General features: G+C 40.7%; 1 protein-coding gene and 1 long non-coding RNA gene across 6 annotated transcripts in view; one reads left to right on the forward strand and one right to left on the reverse strand.

Moving 5' to 3' along the window:
- Nucleotides 1–5,025, forward strand: part of CHN2 (chimerin 2) — a 297,062-nt gene extending 292,037 nt beyond the window's left edge. Inside the window, exon 13 of the mRNA XM_041728083.1 lies at nucleotides 3,192–5,025. Coding sequence (XP_041584017.1) covers nucleotides 3,192–3,363 — 172 coding nt within the window. The 3' untranslated portion in view covers nucleotides 3,364–5,025. The remainder of the gene's footprint in view (nucleotides 1–3,191) is intronic.
- The window catches only part of LOC121474914, a 38,281-nt gene that overhangs the window by 13,122 nt on the left and 1,447 nt on the right, over nucleotides 1–23,712 (reverse strand). For 4 of the 5 annotated variants that reach the window (XR_005983576.1, XR_005983573.1, XR_005983575.1 and 1 more), the window contains exon 2: nucleotides 19,920–20,001. This is a non-coding gene — a long non-coding RNA (uncharacterized LOC121474914). Of the gene's footprint in view, nucleotides 1–19,919; nucleotides 20,002–20,782; nucleotides 21,042–23,712 lie in introns of those variants that run through there. The other variant, XR_005983577.1, reaches the window with a different exon arrangement.

A 23,712-nucleotide genomic window follows, 5' to 3' on the forward strand; every position in this document is an offset into this window, starting at 1 on the left:
TTCTTCCCGGCAAGCACATTCCCATTCTAATCCCTTGGTTTTCTTGATGTATTGGTGACCTACCACGAAGTAAGAAATTGTCCCAAAAGCTGGAGGCTTAAAACAATAAATATTTGTTATTTCACAGTCTCTGTGATCAGGAACCCAGGTGTGGCTTAACTGGCTGCCTCTGGCTCAAGGCCTATAATGAGGCTAGGGCTGAACGGACAGCCAGGCTGCAATCTCATGTAAAGGCTCTAAAAGCTTGATTTTTTATTATTATTTCACATTAGATTGTTATTCTCTTATGAACGTTTCTGTCTCAAACATAAAACTTACTATGCTAAGTTTCTGCCCAGCAAATTACCAGAGGCTGAGCCCCCAAAGAACTATAAGAAGTCGATTTCACACCCTTTTTGGCACCCAGGGGGCACCTGGGTGGCTCAGATGGTTAAGTGTCTGCCTTTGGCCCAGGTCATGATCTCAGGGTCTTGGGTCAGCAGAGAGTCTGCTTCTCCTTCTCCCTCAACTAGTGGACAATGCTCTTCCAAGTTCACTCATGAGGTGGATGGCTGGATTCAGTTCCTCAGAAGCTGTGTGACTGGAGGCCTCATTTTCTTGCTGACTCTTTGCTAGAGGCCACCCTCAGTTCACTGCCATGTGGGTCTCCCCATGGGCAGTTCACAAAATGGCAGGTGGCTTTCCTCAGAGCCAGTAAGCAAGAACACCCAAGACAAAAGATACATCTTTCTGTAACCCAATCTCAGAAGTGATATCCAGCTGCTTTTGCTATATTCTTTTGGTTAGAAGTAAGTCACTACTGTCTGGCCCATGTGCTCGGGGAAGGGTTTATATAAGAGTATGACTTGCAGGAAGCAGGAATCACTGTGAGCCATCTCAGAAAGTATCTACCATGGAGAGCTATCCACTATCTTATCAGGTGGAGATGTTTGGGTATTTACAGGACACTAGAGCCTCTGGTTCCAAACTCTTTTACCCCAACTGTGGATCTCTTTCCTTCACTGTACATATATAATGAGGTCAGTGAGTTGGTCTTTGAGATATTGGAGGTCTCAGGGCATTTCTGTGTGCTTTCCTCTATGTTTTTAGAAGACACATAGCAGTAGCCCATTCTTAGGAAAGTGAACCAAAAATTGTCTGCACTGACTAATTTACAGATCCATTCAATAAGTGAAAGGAAGCAAGTTGATAATACTGTATAAACACTAGGTGTTAAAGTTTTTGTTTTTTTTCCTTTATAAAACATATATTGTTGCTTTTATTCATGGTGATCAGAGCCATAATAACATTTAGCTCAGAGAGTTTCCATTTTGATTAATTTATTGAATTTAAGAGTATGAGTAATTTTTGGATAAGTAACAGACTATGAATGCCAGCCTGGCTTTTAATTAGCTATAAATTATTTCTTTAGAAAGAAATTAGTTCTAATTGTTATTGTTTGGAAGGCAAAGTATCATTATTAGGGAAAATGCTGATATGTCCCAGTTGATACTTTAATGCCAATAATTTAGTATTTTTATCATGGAGGGTTTGCTATCCATCTTGTTTGGCCAGGCATGGTGCCTGACTTAACGGGAAGATGTAAACTCTGTGAAGAATGTTCCTTTTTCCTACCTCCTTAGCTTTGCAACATGAAAATAATGCAAGCTGAATTCCTAAAAGAATACTTCCTAAAGTATTCTTCCTAAAAGAATACTAAGTAGCCGATCTTAATTAGCTCCAAGAAAATAGAAACAAAGGGATGGCCTTCTTTGTAGAATCTAAACATGTTTTAATTATATTTTTCCCTGCTACAGAGAACTATAGTCCTTTAGATCTATTACAAACATCCAAAAAACCTCAATTCCTTAAGAATCTAGGAGACTGTAATTTTATCCCACTAGGAAGGTATTAAGCCAACTCTGGAGTTTGACTTTTATTCTTAAAGGCTTTGCTGTTCTCATCTGGATGTTGAAATGATGATTTTCAATTCCAACAATAATTACTGCTCCAGACCTCATCCTGTGGGAACTAGAAATAATGTCCAACTGCTTTCCTGTTTGGCCACATTCCAGCCATTCCCCTGTCCCGTGATAATGGTCTGGCTATTCCTATACTCATGGCAGCCCCATCCTACAGTAACCTTGCTCCTTGGATGCTGGGCTGCCAGCAGACCAGGAGTCTGCAATCAGCTTCCCTGCTGTGAGCATGCATACCAGTAGGAAGAAGCTATGGGAAAGAGAAGACTTCCACACAAGCTTAGACTAAAATCCCTCTGCACTATGGGTCAGCTAAGAATCTGCTGCCCCTTCCAACCAATATTCCCCTAATCACAGTTCCACATTTCTGTAGTGAGAAGGACTGATTTTCTCTTTTTACATATATTTTTAAAATGTTATTTATTTGAAAGAGAGAGAAAGAGAGAGGGAGAGCACAAGTAGGGAGAAGGTACAGAGGAGAGGGGAGCTCAATACAGGGCTCAATCCCAGGCCCCCGGGATCATGACCTAAGCCCCAGGCAGACACTTAACCAACTGAGCCACCCAAGTTGTCCCTGAGTTTCTAATTTTAAATATGTGTCTATACCAGATTCACTAAGTAATTCATTTCCACTGCCTAAATGCAATGTCAATAATCTAAGAAAAATAAAGTCACCTTTTAAAAAAAAACATTATTTATTTAGAAAGAAGAGAGCATGTGAGAATGTGAGCAGGGGGAGGGACAGAGGGAGAGGGACAAGCAGACTCACTGAGCCTAAAGTGGGGCTCCATCCCATGATCATGGAGGAGGTCTTGGCCTAAGCCAAGATCAAGAGCCATGCATTTAACTGACTGAGCCACCCAGGTGCCTCCAGAAAATTATCTTTTTAAAAATACTTAAAAAAATTTTTTTTTAATTTGACAGAGAGAGCACAAGCAGGGGGAGCAGCAGAGGGAGACGGAGAGGCAGGCTCCTCACTGAGTGGGGAGCGTGGGGCTCCATCCCAGGAACCCAAGACCGTGACCTGAGCCAAAGGCAGACAATTAACCATCTAAGCTAACCAGCCCTCCCCCACCCTCACTGCCCCCAGAGTGCTTTTCTATAGTTCTGATTCTTAGTCTTCTTTTACAACTTACTAAACCAGAGAAATTGGTGGGAGCATACGTGCATAATCAGTATATCAATTTGTCTGCAAGTCCGTGTAATGTGTCTGTGTATATGTCTGTTTTGCAGGGTGACTATGAATGAGAAGGACAATTTCATGAATGCTGAAAATCTGGGGATCGTGTTTGGGCCCACACTGATGAGGTCCCCTGAGGACAGCACCCTCACCACCCTCCATGATATGCGGTACCAAAAGCTGATCGTGCAGATTTTAATAGAAAATGAAGATGTTTTGTTTTAATCCTCCAGGGAAATGAGCCTCATGGCCCCAGCCCCATCTAAGTTGATAAGGCTAGAGGAGTAAAAACATTTCTTACACTTGATTCGTTTTCCAAACAAATGAGAGAATTTCCTGGACCGCAGTGGATTTGTCAAGTCGGCTACTGTGTCTCATAGACACTCGCCTCCTCCACGTAAGAACAGCAGGGGTGAGAGTGACCAAAGGCCTCCTCTTGGGTCTTTGCTGTGCCTCCTACATATGCCTGTTTTGCTGGAAGAGTGATTAATAAATCTTTCTTTAACTTATTAAAAAAAAAACCTAGATCTTTAAGCTTCCGTCTTATCAGTAATTAAAGGGAATTTAATTCATAGAGGTACTTGATACAGTTATACATTTTCCACTTACAGAAAGAAGACAATTCTATGTTAAATGTTAAATGAAACTTATATTGTAAAATGTATTTTTATTTTAGCTGCAAGAATGTTACTTTATTTCAGCAAATAGAACTCAATGCAGTGCATTGATTATGACCCTGTGTTCCTTGTCCTGCTTCTTGCTGTGATCCCTGAAAAAGTTTACCATGAATGCAGTATTATCTTGACATACCTCTGTCCTTATCAGTGCTTTGCAATGAAAGTTCACCGGCCACCTGTGTCCCTGCTTTTGATAGGTTTTGCTGTTGAGCACTGGCATTTTGCAGTCGTACGGTATATGTTTATAGCAATTGTAGGATGGTCTGAAACATCCACAGATTTTCTTTCCTTAAACATTTTGTGAAATCCCAAAGTATGTTTTGGCATTGGTCAGAGTCTCTCCGTATCATGTGTGTATATCCCAGAACATGCAGAATGTGGTCATTTTACATAAAATGATGCGGGATGGTTAAATCTGGGCCATGTAAAAAGTTAACACTTTCCCTAGGTTCTTTTCAGTCCACACTCTGAATTCACCTATTAATGACAAGTTGTATTTTTGTCACATTTCTGTATTTATGAAAAGTGAATCTGCAGAAAAATTACTGATTTTTTTCCATTTTTGTTTTATAAACAAGCCTATTTTTAAAAGTAAGAATGAGTAAGTTTGGTTTTTACAAATATTTCCTCCTTGACAAAAGTAGCTCTGTATGGATCATGATTTAATATGATTTTATCATGATAGTTCCATCTTCTTGGTTATATTTATCTTAGCATGAGCTTTTCACAGCAAGATTTCTATATTTTGTAACATAGGTAAAATTTTAAAGCATCAAAAACTGTAAATCTAAATTTTTTTTTTCTGAAATCCAACCACAATGTCTTTTCCTCTGATTGTCTAAGATGATCCATGTACTTACTCACTAGTCTTGTTTTGGAGTGACCAGAAGAGAATTACTGTGTGATAAATGAGCTGGAATGAGGAGGGCAGTGCAATTGTTGTCCTGGACAGTCCCAAGGGCTACGCGGATGGACTTTGTTGGCACACCGGGGGGGTTAAAATGGTTCTGCTGGGTCCCTGCTATTATTGTTCCTCCCAACTGTACAGATTTGTTTGTTGTAGCTTATGTACTTCTTGATACTGTCAAAAAATTATCTGAAAATGGTTTTATTTTGTGAAGTGAATAATACTTTGTAATTTATGATAGTGTAAATGGAAGGAAAAGCATTAAATGTATTAAATTCTTCTGTCTATCATCCTAGAGTGTGCAAAGAAAATTGGTGTTGGGGAGTGGTGGAGTGGGGGAACAATATTTAAAATATTGCTCCCAGATGGGTTTTGGCAGGAGAGTTTCTAGCATCACCAAAACACGAGGAGGAAACAGAAACATCCCACTGAGTCCCCACCTTGCTGTCTAGCCCTCCTCCAGCATCCCTCTGGAGAGCCTGCTTGAGATTAGGATTCTAATGCTCCACCTTCATTGTCTGTAAGACCTGCTGCATTTATGGTTTTTTCATTAAGAGATAATAGCATTTAAAGGCAATCCCTCTAGGTCTTCTGCCAGAGAGCAGAACAAGAGTTTTGCAGCCAGGAAGACTGGAGTTCAAATCCCAGATCTCCCTGTTAGCAGCAGCAGATGACCTTGGGAATGAGTTTGTTCATCTGAAAAACTGGGGAAAATATTCTGGTTGTGACATCTTAGATGAAGTGATGACCTAGAGTAATAGTAATAGTATAGTTATTGCTTCTTATTATTATCATTATTAAGAATGATAACTTAGCAAAGGGAAAAGATATTACCTGGTGTAGAAGGCAGGAGCATGAGACGAAAGGGGCTTGTCCCAGGTTAAATCCAAGTTCAAGTAATAATAAGGGGTATTATAACAAGGTTCTATAATGTGTAATGAGGGTCACCTGACTCCTTTTCTCAAATGTGATTACAACACCTGATCCCATCTCCCTTGCTTTAGTCTGAAGCCTGCTCACCCACCCTTATCTCCCCCACCATCTGGTAGCCTGACATGGCTCCTCTTACCTGGCTTGAAATTCCTACCATTGGAATAACTCTAGTAGTTAAGACCTGAAAGGAGGCAGCATTGTTTCCAGAAACGTACTCTTATTTGTCTACAAGTGGGTTGTGGGAAGTGAGACAGGGGCAGAGTGGGTGGGAGAAGAGAGTTCTGAGGATGGGAGGAGACCCCTTTTCTTTCTCCTATTAACATAAATGGGCACCTGACCTCCACAGCTGGGTGGGGGCTGGTGCTGAATTGCAAGGATAGCAGGCTGGATGGGCAGAGGGAGGGAGGCAAGGAGAGCACAGGACAGTCACAGTCACAAACAGCTCACCTATTGCCTGGGCCGGCCTGATTCCTACCAAAAACCCACCTCAGTTAGCTTACACATTCTCAAGATCTACCAATCCCCAAATTTATAGTTAATCTTTTCATTTTAAAAATATAATGTTCATTAATTTTCAACAAATGTTTATCAAGCTTTTATTAATGGGCCAGACACTGAGTACTTGGAGATAAGGAGGAGGCTTATCTTGCTAGAGGAATTATTTAATTTTTAAATAAATTTAGTCTTGCTAGAGAAAGAAAGCTGCTCACGCTGAGGATTTTGGACTCTAACATCAGGGAAATGGGTGCCACTAATTTTTTTTAAAGATTTATTTATTTATTTGAGAGAGAGAGCATATGCAGACAGGAGAGAATTTCAAGCAGACTCCCCAGTGAGTGCAGAGCCCAGTGAGGGGCTCAGTCCCACTACCCTGAGATCATGATCTGAGCCCAAAATCGAGTTGGACACTTAACCAACTGAGCCACCCAGGCACCCCTAATTTTTTAAAAATAAACTTAATTTTGGAATAGTTTTATATTTACAGAAAAGGTACAAAGATACTACAGAGTTCCTGTGTCCTCCTCAGTTTCCCCTACTGTTAACATCTTATGTAACCACAGTACAGTTCTTATTAAAACTAAGAAATCAATGCTGCCATATTGCTATTAATAAACTCAGAAGTTATTCAGATTTTCATGGGTTTTCTACCAATATCCTTTTCCATCCTGGGGTATAATCCAAGGCACCACGTTGCACTAGCATTAATGGATTATAAGGGACAGATGACACAATCTAGTTTGCATTTTTAAAAGATCACATCCACTGACTGTGGATCCATCGGAGAACATGTGGCAGCTGCAGGCAGTGAGGGCGGTTGCAGTTAGTCCTTGTCATAAAGGACCACGGTTGAGGTAGCCTGCATCCGGGGTGGGTAGCAAGGCAGAGACAGGTGGAACTGGGTCCTACTGAAGAGCAGAGTTGAAAAGGTTTGGTTATAGCCTGGATTAAAGAATCAAGGATGATTCCCAGGTGGCTTGACTTGACAGTTGGATAGTATCTACCCAAAAGAAGAAAGAGGAGCCTGTGTCTTTCCCTCTCTCTCTCTCTCTCTCTCTCTGTCTCTCATGAATAAATAAATAAAATCTTAAAAAAAAGAATGAAGATAAACCCTACAGTCAGAAAAAGAGATGAAGCTCTCTGTAGGCTTGTGCACCTCATATATGTGGTAAATCATCTATGGGAGCACAGTTCTCATTGCTGCCCAAAAAAATTATTGCCTTAATGTACTTTCCTGAAGAATTATATACTTCAAAATCTTCATAAAGAGTTGACTGAGTATTACTGGAACAGATTTTTGGTCACTCCAATTAACCAAGCATGATACCTGGTTTTTTCTATGTCCTTATCTGTAAAATGCGTATAATCCTGGTTTTGTTCTAGTTCCCTAGTCTTAAATGGGTATAATAACAGAATATCTGCTCTTCCCTCTCTATCAGAGAGCTTCTAAAGATCCACTGTGACCTTGAATGGGAACACGGAAGGCTCAGTATAAACTGTATAGCAATGTACGGATGTTAATTATCGCACATACACAGGACCACCCTTCCAAAACCAAACCTCTGTGGGGCAAGTCCACATTAGTCCACTAATTGGCAGGGCCGGAGGACATGGAGGGGTGAGATGGAGTGGCACATTCCCATGAGGGGCACCATGGGGCTGCAAGAATCAGAGGTGCAGGCCAGCTAGCCCAACAAGAAAAGACTTTAAGACCCCATAATCCATGCAGAGAAGACCTGTGGCAAAACAAAAATAGACCTCATCAAACCCAGAATTCAGGGCCAGGGACCAAGTCAGGAAAAATGCACATGCCTCTGTGGGGAGGGGGCAGTGTTTGAGAGAAAGGGGTTTGGGGCTCCTTTCCAAAAGGTCACTGCTAAAACCCATGAGGTCTTTATGGGCCAGCAAGTTCATGACTCTGGGATCTGCCAAACTGATTGCCCCCCACGTCAGGAACAGTCCCAACCTGGCAAGATCAACAATATAGTACCAATAACCCATACGGACTGCTTCTTGAGCATGGATTCCTTATTTCTGATAATGAGATAATCACTAACCTATAAGAAGTACTAAATTCAACAGTCAGGAAAGTGACAGCTGCACATCACATAAAACTCAGATACAAAGGGCTTGACAGTAAGAACAGTAATTCTCTCCACAAGAATCCAACTGTAAGGCATTTCCAAGGCTGGTGCTGTTTTTCTACTCAAGCAGGACAATGTCATTCTTTCCATGTGTGTCTTGTGTGTCCCATTTTACAGCCAGAGAATCTTTTCCCCCAACAAACATCCCTTTGCACCTGACTGGCCAGAAGTGCAGTACATGCTTATGGCTAAGCCAGTAACTAGGAAAGGAAAAGAGATCACTCCGGTTAGCGTAGACCAGCGTTTCACAAAGCAGAGTCCCGTGGCCAGCAACATCGTGACCTGGGTCTTGTTAGAAATGTCACGCCTCAGGCCTGACTTATTGAACCTGGGGCTGGGATCTGGCAATCTGTTTTCAACAGGTCCGCTGAGTGATTCCAGTGGAGGATAAATTTGAGAAGACCTGGTTTAAAACAACCACGGTTTCACCTGAACTGGAGATAAAGGCACCCTCTCCAAGGTGTTTGACTACATGGAGCAAATCAAGATTTGTTAACAAAAAGGGGGCAATGGTTTTGCAGTATTGGGAAGGTTGTTTGATCTCTCATAGGTTGCAGAGGACCTTCCATACCCATAGACCAAGGTCTCCATGGGCCTCACCCCCATAATCATAGAACGGACTCTAATAAAATATTGTCTCAACTGGAAGCTTCTGGTCCGCTCTGCTCACCATTCTACCCCAGCCCCTAACTGGCACAGGAGGCATGCAAACCTTTTTTTAAAAGATTTTTATTTGTTTATTCATGAGAGAGAGAGAGAGAGAGAGAGGCAGAGACACAGGCTGAGGGAGAAGCAGGCTCCATGCATGGAGCCTGACATGGGACTCGATCCCGGACTCCAGGATCACGCCCTGAGCCAAAGGCAGACACTCAACCACTGAGCCACCCAGGTATCCCATCACCTAATCTTTACCATATTCTTTCTTCTTCTACCCAGTAGGAACAATTGTGAAAATAATTCAGTTAGGAGACTCTGAAAATCTAAGTCTTTAGTTTTGTGGGTTATACAGCAAATGGTAGCTCTCTTTGGCTAGGATCCAGGGCAATGTAGACTAGAGGAGGTCAGGGCTGTCCCTGTGACCCCCTGTGGTTACTCCGAGCTCTACCACTTTCTGAGTGTAACTTAGGGAAAGTTCTTTTACTTACTAAGCTTTTTTCTTTGTCATCATAATGAACTACTATTGGCACCTATTCCATGAAGTTTGTGAGACTTAAGGTCACCTACATATAACACTCACTATAATATCTAGGGCATGGAACAAACGTTTGTACGTACAAACGTTTGTCTAAAAACTCAACCAAAAAAAAAAAATAAAATAAAAATAAAAAAAATAAAAAAAATAAAAAAAATAAAAAAAATTAAAAAATAAAAAAATAAAAAAATAAAAACTCAACCACTTGGGGAAACTCTTAGGAGAATGCTGAGACCATTAGTATCCTTTCTTCTACACTCTCAAGCACTATCCCTTATTGCTGCTTAGCAAATTAGAATCAAGGAATTTTAGCCAGTTACTGCCCCTGAGTTTGTAAAGTCAAGCCACACCTGGCCGGTGGTGGGATGTGGTGGAAAGACAGCATGGTAGCCCTGTAAGAGCACTGGATTTAGAGCCACAAGGCCTGGCTCGGTCACAGATTGAGGCTTTTAACATTTCTGAGCTTCAGGTTTCTCCCCTTTGAAATGTGAAAACTAATGCCTGCCTGCCTGCTTGACCCACCAACCTCACAGGGTTATCGGCGAGGCTAATTGGCGTGGGAGCAGGTGCAGAGGTGCCGTCACACACCTTCACACCACCCTGTCCAGCTCCAGTGCTGCCCCCGCCCCCAAGCGCTCTCCCTGGAACCCCAACGACCACCCTAAAGCTTCAGGTTTCCACTTACTGGGCTTCTCAGTGGCTGGCACAGTGGACCACTCCCTTCCTCTCAAACCCCTTCCTTTCTTGGCTGCTGTGATACCACCCTCACCCCCATCCTCTGCTTGGCTCCTTTGCCCATTCTCCCTCTTAACTGTCCAAATCCCTTGGCATGCCCGCAGCGCTGCTTCTTGCCCTACTTTATCCACAGTCCATCACAACCACTCTGGCTCCGAATGCCATCTGTCAACAAATAAACTAATCCCGAAGATTCAATAACTACCTAGTGGCCTGTAACAGATCCTTTCTGCTAAAGCCGGCTAGCATGTGATCTACTGCCCATAGCCAAGGCTCCTGATGAACACACCCAGGACTCCATCACTCAGCTCTTTAAAATTTTCACTTCCACCATATTGGCCCTGCATCAAAAGAATTTAGAAATTCAGAATAAAAAATCAGTACAATATAGTGATCCAACAAGTCTCTATATTATTCAGGGCTCATCATGGTAAGTGTGCTCTTATACCCCATCACCTATTTCACCCATGCCCCTACCCACATCCCCTCTGGTAATAGTTTGTTTTTTATAGTTAAGACTCTTGGTTTTTCATTTGTCTCTCTTTTTTCTTTGCTTGTTTTGTTTCTTAAATTCCACATATGAGTGAAATCATATGGTACTTTTTGTCTTTCTCTGACTTATTTCACTTAACATTATGCCCTCTAGATTCATCTATGTTGCAAATGGCAAGATTTCATTCTTTTTTTATGGCTGAGCAATATTCCATTGTGTATGAATAACACATCTTCCTTATCCACTCATTTGTCAGTGGCACTTGGGCTGCTTCCATAATTTGCCTATTGTAAATAATGCTGCAATAAACATAGGGATGCACATATCTTTTTGACTTACTGTTTTTGTATTCTTTAGGTAGATCATAATGGAATTACTGGATCATATGGTAATTCTATTTTTAATTTTTCAAGGACCCTCCATACTGTTTTCCACAGAAACTACCTATATAATTTTAGGAAAACTTTTATCTAGTCATATGTATTAATATGGTGCTTTAAAGAACTGTGCATTAGCTCACTCTTTTCTATTTTAGAATTTTACATCAAGCCTTACATGCGAAATTGAAATTGCTCTATAACTATCTTTGCTTGACCAGTCCTTATTCAATTTCCTGTCTCATAAGTAAAGTGACATAACATTATTTTTTTCTCTGAAAGCATTTGAATAGGATTCATAAGGTAGGTAGTTTTAGTTTCAGCTGCAAGTATCAGAGAACCCAAAGTACAATGGATTACATGAGACGGAAATGTATTTCTCTGTCATTTAAAATTCCAGGTGGAAGCTATGGGTCTAAAATGGTAGCTGCATACTCACTGAGGTCCCGGGTTCCTTCTATCTGGCTGTTTTAGCAGAAATCTCCCATTGGCTCCCTCACACAGCACTGCCTCCTCCTACAGGATTCATTAAACTGTACAGTGCTAGTTTCCCAAGGACCCCCTGTCCTCCCAACATCGGTCTCTGTTTGGATCACCAAGCCTGGCTTGGGTCCCTTGCACGTCTAAGCCTTCCTGGAGTCCCATTTAGCCTGCAGAAATGCATGTACCTCTTCCACATCATTGGTAGAGAGCAGATCATTCCCCTCACCATAGCCCTCTCCTTTTACCTTTAGCATCAATCAGGTCATTTAAAGTCCCCAAACTCTAGGAGACACACATTAAGCTCTCAGAGAGGTTCTGTGAAACTTCCCCAAGTTTAGTCTTTCCTTCATCAAAGAACATTCCCATAGCACTCAAAAGTTCTCTCTCTAAATAAAATCCTATTAAACCTTTTGCTCATCTGGGAAATACAAATCCAAACACAATGAGATACCACCTCACACCAGTTAAAATAGCTAAAATTAACAAGTCAGAAAACCACAAATGTTGGCGAGGATGCAGATAAAGGGGAACCCTCTTACACTGTTGGCGGGAATGCAAGCTGGCGCAGTTACTCTGGAGAACAGTGTGGAGGTTTCTCAAAAAGTTAAAAACAGAGCTACCCTATGACCCAGCAATTGCACTGCTGGGGATTTATCCCAAAGATACAAATGCAGTGATCTGAAGAGGCACCTGCACTCCAATGTTTATAGCAGCAATGTCCACGATAGCCAAACCATGGAAAGAGCCCAGATGCCCACTGACAGGTGAATGGATAAAGAAGATGTGGGATACATACACAATGGAATATTACTCAGCCATCAAAAAAAATGAAATCTTGCCATTTGCAACCATACAGATGGAACTAGAGGGTATTATGCTAAGCAAAATAAGTCAATCAGAGAAAGATAATTATCATATGACCTCACTCATATATAGAATTTAAGAAACAAAATAGAGGAGCATAGGGAAAGGGAGGGAAAAATAAAACAAGATGAAATCAGAGAGGGAGACAAATCATAAGAGACTCTTAATCATAGGAAACAAACTGAGGGTTGCTGGAGGGGAGGGGGTTGGGGGCTGGGGTAACTGGGTGATGGGCATTAAGAAGGGCATGTGATGTAATGAGCACTGGGTATTATATAAAACTGATTAGTCACTGACCTCTACCTCTGAAACTAATAATATACTATATGTTAATTGAATTTCAATTTAAAAAGCTTCTTTCTCACTCCTCTGTATCCCCCTATATATATCCACCAAGATGGGTGCTAAACTAAGGGTCACAAAAATTTTTCTTATTCTTAGCATTCTCTGCACCTTTAGGCTATCATCTATTGTTCTCAGTCTTTGGGGCCTTGGTTGAAACTTGGTGACAACAAGAAAAGTCTCATTCAAAATCCTGTAACATATATATTTTTAAACAAAGATATATTACTCTGACAAACAGAAAAAAAAGGCAGATTTTGAAAATAAATATTTAGCAGTTTAAAATAGATTATCTAGTTGTAAGAAATAAACAAAAGTGCAGATTCGCCTGACAGATTATTATCTATTGTCAAAGGCTATGAGATCACTCGATTTTTTTAAATTAATTTTTATTGGTGTTCAATTTACCAACATACAGAAAAACACACAGTGCTCATCCCGTCAAGTGTCCACCTCAGTGCCCGTCACCCATTCCCCTCCAACACCCGCCCTCCTCCCCTTCCACCACCCCTAGTTCGTTTCCCCGAGTTAGGAGTCTTTATGTTCTGTCTCCCTTCCTGATATTTCCCAACATTTCTTTTATATATTTCCTTTATATTCCCTTTCACTATTACTTATATTCCCCAAATGAATGAGAACATACACTGTTTGTCCTTCTCCAATTGACTTATTTCACTCAGCATAATTTTTTCCAGAATTCACCATTTCAGGAAAACTGAAAAATAAATATAATGCCTATCAACAATGGATTTGTTAAGTCACCCATGGCATTGCTACCTAATGGATACTACTTGATCATTAAAAAGAATATGTTCCTAAGTTTATTAACTTGGAAATGGTTCACAGTAGCTGACTTGGAAATAGTTCTCAGTATTGAGTAATGAAAGAAAATACAGACTATGACTCTATAAGTATTTCTAAAACCCTCCCAGTGCTTCTAGCTCATGCAACGTGAAAGGAGTACGCTGACACTGTCATCCCTGACTCCATTCTTCTCACCTACCACCAACAGAATAGCAGGGAAGCCTATTGGCTTCACATGCCCATAACCACCTCCTAAGTCAGCTTTTTCTACCCTTGCCTCCGGCTTGCAGGAGCCTACCCTGGTCCAACAATCAGAGGGATCCTGTGAAAATGTGAGTTCTGGTCCCCACATTGCCTAGAATCCTCTGTTGGTTTCCCACATCACTTATAATAAAAGCCAGTCTTCACAGTGGCACACGAGGCTTACAGAAATGACTTATCTGGATTCCTATCAGTGCTCTGATCACCCCTCCTGCTACTAATGCCTACACTCACTGCATTTCAGACCCAGACATGCTAGGCACACTCCTGCCTTGGAGAGTCTTGGCAGTGGCTCTTCCTTCTGCCCCATTTGTCCACCTGGCTCCCTGCCTTTCCACCTTCAGGTCTGTAGATCAAAGAGCATGGGCACACACCAATATGCAGCACTTAGAATGGGCTGGAACTCATGGCAAGAAGGATTAGCAAGAACAGAGTCCCCTTCTCCAAGTACTCAGTAGAGAGACATCTTGAGTAGAGGCCCAGATGAACACAACACTGTGTGTTGAGCTGCAGGGCACCCTTTTATAGGGAAAAGGTAAGAATGGCCTTGCATGAGAGGAAAGAAAATTTTAGATTCAGGCTGCAGCTTGCCTAGCACGTGAACTTCCTGGAGGCTCCTGGTCCTGTGAGAAATTGAGTCCTGGCACAGTCTTTCCCACTGTGGGAAAGAGAAAGAGCCCTAGAGCCATCACCAGACAGTCCTGCTTTTCACTCCACTAGGTGCTGAGTGTTTTAAACTTTTTATTTTTGAAGTAATTGAAAGTTAAGAAACAGTAAAGAGTCTGAAGTACCATCCACTCTGCTTCCCCAGTGGTGACATCTTCTATAACTATAGTACATTACCAAAACCAAGAAACGGAGTTGACAAGACTACAGACCCTATTCAGCTTCCACAACTGTCTAAGCCCACATTTGTATTCACATATACATGTGTGTGAGTGTAGCTGGATGCAGTGTTATCCCATGTACAGATTTGGATAATCACCACCAAAATCAAGATATAATCTAACTTCTTCCTGCTGTCTCTTTGTACCTATGCCCACCCCCAAGACCACTCCCCAACCCTGTCCCCTACAAATACCTGTTCTCCAGATCTATAATTTTGTCATTCTGAGAACATTAAATCAGTGGAATCAAACAGTATGTAACATTTTTGGCATTGGCTCCTTTCACTCTGCATAATTTTCTGGAGATGCATCAAAGTGGTTGTGTATATCAAGAGTTTGTCCCATTTTTATTGCTGAGATGTATTCCATGGTATGGAGTTACCACAGTTTTACCCTTCACCCAAAGGAAGGACATCTGGATTGTTTCTAGTTTGGGGCTATTACAAATGAAGCCATATGAACATTCACGTACATACAGGTTCATGTGTGTGTGAGTGCATGTTTTCACTTCTCTGAGATAAATGCCCAGGAGTGCTACTGCTGGGTCACATTGGCATATTTATTTTTTTAAGGCAACACCCAACTGTTTTCCCGGGCAGCCACACCATTTGACATTCTATCACCCCCAAAAGTTTTCTTGTGATCTTTTAAAATCTCTCTCTCTCATTTCTCTCCCTATCCAACTCTGTCCCATATATTAGGTTGCATTTCCTAGAATTTTATACAAGTGGAATCATATAGCATGTACCCTATTCTGGTCTGGCTTCTTTCACTCAACATCATTATTCTGAGATTCGTCCAAGTTGTAGCATGTATTAAGAGTTCATTTCAATCTCTTGTTAACAGCGTTCTGAAGTATGGATAGACCACAGGTTGTTTATACATTTCCCTATTGACGGACATTTGGGTTGTTTCCAGGTTTTTGCCTACTGCTAGAAACATGCAAAAAAAAAAAAAAGTGATTCCGTTTCTCCACATTCTCACCAGCATTTGGTGTTGCCATTATTTTATATTTTATCCATTCTGATAAGTGCCTACTGGTATCTCATTGTGATTCTAATTTGCATTTTGCTAATGGGTAATGATGCTGCACATCTTTTCATGTGTTCATCTGTCACCTGTGTCTCCAGTTTAGTAAAACATCCGTTCGTGTCTCTTGCCCATTTTATTTATTTTTATTTATTTTTTAAGAGGGAGAGCGCATGTGGGGTGGGGGTGGGGGGGCAAAAGGGTCAGAGGGAGAGGGAGAGAGAGAATCTTAGGCTCCACGCCTAGCACAGAGCACCACATGGAGCTGAATCTCACAACTCTGAGACCATAACCTGAGCCAAAATCAAGAAGTAGATGCCTAACTGACTGAGCTACCCAGGTGTCCTATTGCCTATTTTATAACTGGATTTTTTTTACTATTGAATTTGGAGAGTCCTTTATATATTATAGGGATAAGGCCCTTGTCAGATATGTGGTTTGCAACTATTTTCCCCTAGTCTGCAGTTTGTCTTCAGTTCCTCTTAACAGAGTCTTTTTTAGAACAAAAAGGTTTTTAGTTTTGATGAAGTCCAATTTAGTAATTTTTTACTTTATGGATCATGCTTTAGCTGTGTCTAAGAATCCTTCACCTTGCCCTACATTGCAAAGAGGTTCTATATTTTATTCCAAAAGTTGTATAGTTTTACATTTAAAAACCATGATTCCCCCCCCCCAAAAAAAACCATGATCCCAGATGAATGGATAAAGAAGATGAAGGGATATATAATTTTTGCAAACACACCTTCCAGAAAGAAACATTATATATATATATATATATATATATATATATATATATATATATGTGTGTGTGTGTGTGTATATATATATATATATGTGTGTGTGTGTGTGTATATGAGTGTATATATATATATGTATATATATATCCCCCACATCTTATATATCTCCACAATGGTATATTACTCAGGCATCAGAAAAGATGAATACCCGCCATTTACATCAATGTGGATGGAACTGGAGGATATTATGCTGAGTGAAATAAGTCAATTGGAGAAAGACAATCATCATATGGCTCCATTCATATGCAGACTATAAGAAATAGTGAGAGGGATTATAAGGGAAAGGAGGGAAACTGAGTGGGGAAAAATTAGAGAGGAAGACAAACTATGAGAGACTCCTGACTCTGGGAAACAAAGGGTTGCAGAAGGGGAGGAGGGGAGGGGGGATGGGGTCACTGGGTGATGAGCACTGAGGAGGGCACTTGATGGACGAGCACTGGGTGTCATACTATATGTTGGCAAATTGAATTTGAGCAAAATTTTTTTTTAATGACAAAACTAAAAAATTAATATAAAAAAATAAAATCCATGATCCATTTTGAATTAATTACAGTGAAATGGGTGAGGCAAGGTTCACTGAGTGCCTTTGCACAAAGGAACTCTCCCAAATAAGGGTGGAAGGAGGTCCCAGGAGGATAGCTGTGTGCAAGGCACAGAAGATACAGTCCAGGCGGAAACACATGAAAGAGACAGCCATACCGAGGACTGCCATCACCATGCCTTCTGCAGAAGCACCATCTGACCATCACCAAAGCCAGGGAGTCCAGCAGGAAAGAAGGCACTCAAAGTCCAGGAAATAGGAAATCCAACTCAAGGCATTCCCAGGAAGAGGCAGTGAAGCAGGCCAGGGAGAGAGATCGTTTCATATGGGAGGAGATGGAGGTGTCCAGGAGTGATACCTTGGGGAAAACTAAAATGGAGCACACACATATTGATTTGATTGGACTTGTAGAAAAGTGTACCAAAAAACCACTGAGAGGCATAAGAAAGAATTAGAAAGAGGACCCACTGAAAGGGAGGAAGAGGGCCATTATTAACTTCAGGAAAGGACATAAATAAGAAAGCAAATACAGTGATCTGTACACTATAATGCTCAGTCTGAACAATATTTATACGGGCACAATAATATAAACATGGAACAGTTCACTGAACAAAGCCTGTAATATGACTCTAGTGGGAAACTGGGAGAGGGAAACAGAAGGCACAGTATAAGAGAACCAAGTCCTCAAGTACCATAATAAGAAACTAACAGAGGATGTCAAATATTGATAAATCAAAAGAGAGCATAATATACATATTATTTAGAAATATAGAGATGTGTTAATGCCAGGAATGAAAAGCCAAAATTGTTGAAAGTGGTTGGGGAAGGGACCAAGGGAAGGAATGAGACAAGAAACTCCCATAATTGGCTATAAGCCCTTTAATAACATTTGGCTTTTACCCTACAAGTGCATGTGTCACTTTAATAAAATAAAAGCTAATTTTTGCAACCAAGAAGTAGTGCCATGTTGTCTAACACAGCAGAGGACACGATGCTCTTGTTCTTTCCCTCCTTCGGGCACGATTTGCTGATGCAGGTTATATATCAAGATTCCAGGAACTAATGGGGCAGCACATGTGAAACCTATTCCTTGGCTTGTGCCCTAGCCACCGCCTGCTAGTGACCTTACTTCTAAGGATTTTGTCTTATGATTTGCTAATCCTTTTCTGGTAACATTGCTTCCAAGCTTAACTGAACACACTTCCTTCTTTAACTACAGGTAATGCAATTTCAGTGCAGACAGGATAAAGAGCATTCTTGAATCACACACAGAAAACTTCTGCTAGATTTGATTTCATCATTAAGTGTGTTCCTGAAAAAAGTCAGATTCAGAGCAAATTATTGTGTATTAAATACTCTCCAGTAAATTTTATCATTATGTTCTTAGGAGGGGGAGAAAAATCTGACCCCAACCAACAAGGATGACAGTGCTTTCTCAAGACTCTCTATAATTATTTTCAAAAAGCCCTTAGAAGTGATTGATTTATACAGTTTGTTCACATAATTTTCCCACACAGCCAATGAAAGAAATTAGTCAAGGAGAAACTAACATTTGCCGAGTGCCTATTATATGTCAGGCACAGTGCAAGAGACTTTAATAAATGTATTGTCTACTTTTATCTTGGCAACCACCCAGAGAAGTAGATAGAATTATCCCCACTTTACATTTAAGGAAACCAGAGCCTAAAGATATTAAGACTAAAGATTTTCCCAAAGCCACACAGCTAGTAATTCAAACCAACCATCAAGTCTTTTCACAAGAAATGTATGTAATTACAATTCCCAGCGTTAATTTGAGCTTTGAGTGCTCTGTGATTCCATAGGGCTTTAATATTTAAACAGCCACATATGATTTAGCATTGTTCCAAGCGGGAAACTCAGAAGACACTGACCTCATCAGAATTTTTAAAGTATGACAGTCTCTTTTGATGTAATAGTCTTGAAACCAACAAATGTCTATTGATCTAATGATCAATTAAAAGGCAATATGAGATTCAAATAGCAATATGAGAAGAACACTGTTTTAGGGACAGAGTAACTAAAACCAAATCAAAATAACTCCACCTCTTAAAGTCTTGTGACCTTGAGCAAATCGCTTCAGCTTTCAGGATAAAACTGTCAGACTTACCGGAGCTATCCTCAAGGTTCTTCTGCCATTAAAAAAAAAAAAAAAAGTGAAAAGAATACTATCCACTTTTGGATAAGCCCACAATAAAGTGAAAAGCCCATGGCAGGAATTTCAAACTTGCCACTGTTATAAAAGGTTCAGAGCTGCAGTTTCAGCAAATTTCTCCCACTATGTAAATGAAATGACATCAAATGGATAAACCTAAACACTCACTAAGAATGTGCAGTGTGAGATTTCCCTCTGTGAGCACCGAGCAGAGCTGAGTCCCAAAACTTTCCTCCTCTGACAGCCTGACACTGATAAAGGCAGCTGTTTCTTAGCTGTTTCTTTCTAACTATGTAAGTTTGACATTGGCCTCGATGCAGATGGGGAAACCAAAAGATTTACCTCCTGCGTCATGTTACCCTTCCATCACATATTCACCTTCTACCTGTATGCGTGACGTAGTGAGCTGACCCACAGACAAACCACAAAAAAGAAAATGTAACCTGGCTAATGGAGCATAACCAAACCAACCCCTTGAAAAGAGAAATTAACAACAGCCGATAGCAGGTCGCCTTTTAGGGGAGCTGGTTTACCCCAGCCCTGACCTGGAAACAGGTGACCAGCCAGAGAACATTATCTTGGATGGTAACACATGATTTTTATTTACATCAATGATTTTCTAACAAACAATAAAGTTGAATTACCTTTTTTATTTCCTGAGTCAGGATGTGCTGTGGAGTCTTCCTTGTTTCAAGACGTCGTGTCCTCTAGATCATTCATTTATTCCTTAAATACAATATTTAATAAAATCTTAGCAACCATCCTCTGGTGTTACATCACTCTACCCCATTCATGTCCTACCACCTAATGCATCTCCTTCAAAGGGTTGCAACATGAGAGTGGTCTTCCAATTTTGTAACAAGAACAACAAAAACGTATCAGATAATTGGGTCCACTCACATTACTCACATCTCAGAATTAAAATCAGGTTATTATTACATGTAATAGCCGATTGACATTTTATTACATTGCCATTTTCATAGCATTTCTTTTTATAAGTCAGTCATATTACAACCAACAAAGCATTTACATTTATGCATTTGATGGTCACTCCTTCAACAATATCAAGAACTTTTATTGCCCGGCAACATGCCACGTCCTGAAGTTTCATTAATGACATGTCTTGGCGCTCATGCAGAGAGACACATGGCACAGGGACTAGTTCGGTTCCTGGACTCTCAAGCCAAGTTCCCCAGGGTCAAGTGCTGGCTCTGATGCTTACCAGCTGGGTGACTTGGGGCAAGCCACATAAATGCTTAGTGTCTCAATTACCTCGTCTATAATCATAACGGGGCCTACTTCACAGGGCTTTGGGGATTAAGTGAGTTAATAAACAGAACTGTACCTCACACATAGGAATTGTTATGATCACTATATAAATGATCATTCAATAAAATGGAATTCCTTTTCTAGCAAGGGAGTCAGACACAATAAACAAATAAGAAAATTATACCTAATGGTGGGAACAAACACCAAGGAAACAACTTACAATATAATTAAAACATACCCATTCCTGTCAGAAGCAGCTGTTATTTGGATGAACTCCCCTGCTAAAAACAAACTGGGCACCAAAATGAATTCAGTTTTTGATAGCCTCATGCAACAAAAGGGACAGAATTATAGGCATAGGGCTCACCCAAAAGCAGAACAATCCTTCTGTTGTTCCCTAAAGGGCCATAACCAACCTCAGGGCTTGGGCCACTTAGAAGTAAGATGTCCTCATTTTTCCCACCCTCCACAGGTCTGCACGGACAATCAAGCTGCTTTAGAACAGGAGAGATCTGCTAGGGGGATCTGTTTAGATCAGGAATGCATTTGTTCCCAGAAGGTGTGACTACGAGTTCATAGGGCTCACATAGATCCCTGGCTTTCATCGCCCCAAACTCCTCAAGCCATGAACTTAGTGCAAAGGAATCCTGTCTGGTAATGCCCCTAACTAAAATCCTGAAAACTCTTTCTATAAGCCGCCTTTGCTTTAGGCCTTAAATCTTCATAGCAAGAGTTTCCAAATGAAAATGAGGAGTATACAATAATATCCAAGAATACAAAGAAACAAGATTGACAAGTAGGAGTAGGAAGTTAGGAAGAGTCAGCTGGTGTTGCTTGAATTTCAGAGAGAGGTGCCACCGTACTCATCGGCCTTGCTCAGGTCAAGCGTAAAACCAAAGAGACTAGTAATATTTTGTGACTTGCAATCTGCCTACTTCTATAATATGCATTTGTGTTAACCTAGCAGGGTACAGGACGAGACGCTACAAAAAGCGGATCCCAACTTCAGGCACAGGCGTTAAGGCCCACTCTCTGAAGTTTATAAACTAAGTCCAGCAACACTGTGAAAACATGGAAAGGAGAAAAGGAATATCAAACTACCAGGACACTGGTGACTAGAAAGGAAAAGGCCATATGGGAGATGAGCATCTAATTTTCAAAAAATGGAAGCATCCGTAAAAGAAAGGAATGAAGGGGGGCATGTGGCTGGCTCAGCCAGTTACACATCCAATTCTTGATTTCGCCTCAGGTCATGATTTCAAGGTGGTGAGATGCCCCCCAAGACCCAGAGGGGCTCTTCACTCAGCAGGGAGTCTGCTTGAGATCCTCTGTCTCTCTGCCCATTCCCCTTTCCCCTCCCCTTGTGTGCATGCCCACACAAGCTCTCTCACTCTTTCTCTCTTTAAAATAAATAAATAAATCTTAAAAAAAAAAAATAAAGGAATGAAGGGAGGGAGATGAAAAGAGTAAATGTAAAAATAGGGGCAAAAATAAAGAAGGACTAAGCTTACCCCAACGTTAACTGTGTTAGTCCTGGATGAGAAGAATATAAATGATCTTTATTTTCTTCATTTTGATTAGCTGTATTTCTTAAATTTTCTCATTATGTGTTTACCATTACCCAGTTTCCACTATAAATGCTTTAAAGGAAAATAATCAATTTTCCAGCCTCCAAAGGAATGCCAGGTTTGCTAGGATTGCAAAGGCCAGGTTTAACCTTGAAAGTTCTTATTTTAATTTCTAGTATGCAAATCTTCCCCTCTAGGAATTCATTCTCTTTTGCGTTTGAGTATTATCATTTATTGCACTTAAAAGTGCAGCTGAGAAAGAAGCAATTTAATTAGAGAGAAAGTTTATAAAAAAATAAATAAATAAAAATAAAGTTAAAAAAAATTAGAGAGAAAGAGAAGGGGTGGGGCAGGCGGGGGGGGGGGGTGCGGAGAGAGACGGAAGAAAATGTCCTTACTCAAACCATCAACACATTTTTGAAAAATAAAAAAATGACAAAATAAAATATTATTAAGAAAGTAAGCATACTTCTAAGCATACTTAAATTCTGTATTCAGAATTTAACAGTATATTCGGTTAAATTCTATAGCATTAAAAGTCACCTACTATTCACTGGATAGATAAATTAACTTTTCAATCAAAGTGGCTTATTTTACAGATGCATTCCCTGACTCTATAAGCTTTCCCATCACTTAAACATTTCACTGAATCCTCATTCCATGAAGAACTTTCCAGATTGGTCCGGAAAAAAAAAAGTGACAATACTGGGGCACCTGGGTGGGTCAGTGGTTGAGTGTCTGCCTTGAGATCAGGTTGGATCCCGGGGTCCAGGGAGCCTGCTTCTCCCTCTGCCTATGTCTCAGCCTCTCTCTCCATGTCTCTCATGAATAAATAAATAAAATATTTTTTTAAAATGTGACAATTCTACCTTTTTCCCCTTTGAACAATATCATTTTCTTCTATACCTCTAATAGACTGTATCAGGGAGGAATACTTTTTGGCTGCTAGTAACAGGAAACTGTATTTAAATCTGTGCTTAAATCATAGGAATATATATTATCTTACTCAACTAACAGTCTGGAATTAGATGGTTCCAGGGTTCTTTCAGGGGCTTATTGATATCATCAAGACCCAGACACTTCTCACATTCCCCTGCCATCATCCTTAGCATGTTGGTTTTTATGCCCATGCCTGTTGCCTCTCTGTTGCAAGGCAGCTGCTGCAACACCAGGCATCACATCCTCACGCTGTGCTTAAATGTAAGAATCAAGGGTATAGCACAAAATATTCCTCTCTCAGAAGGCTCTCCCTTTATCCAGGGAAGAAACATTTCCAGAAGTCTTCTTTTGGCCCCCAGAGTCAGAATTGGATCACCTGGGTACTCCCAGTTACAAGGGAGGCTGTGAAAGTATCCTCTTTTTAAGCCTTCCTCCTTGACCCAGTGTCTTCATCTGTAATGGGGTGGCACTGTGATGACTTATCCTGTCCTCCCCTCCCAGGGGGGTGGCCTGTTTCAGTCCTGGTGCCCTGACTGAACGCTTATTCTCTAAAACTAATTGCAATAAATAAGCGAAATTGCATCTCTTTCAAATATACACCGTTGTGCATATCATTTAAAAATCCAGGAATGTTGGGCAGCCCAAGTGGCTCAGCGGTTTA

Source organism: Vulpes lagopus, chromosome 13 (assembly GCF_018345385.1).
Source record: "Vulpes lagopus strain Blue_001 chromosome 13, ASM1834538v1, whole genome shotgun sequence".
NCBI classification, from domain to species: Eukaryota; Metazoa; Chordata; class Mammalia; order Carnivora; family Canidae; genus Vulpes; species Vulpes lagopus.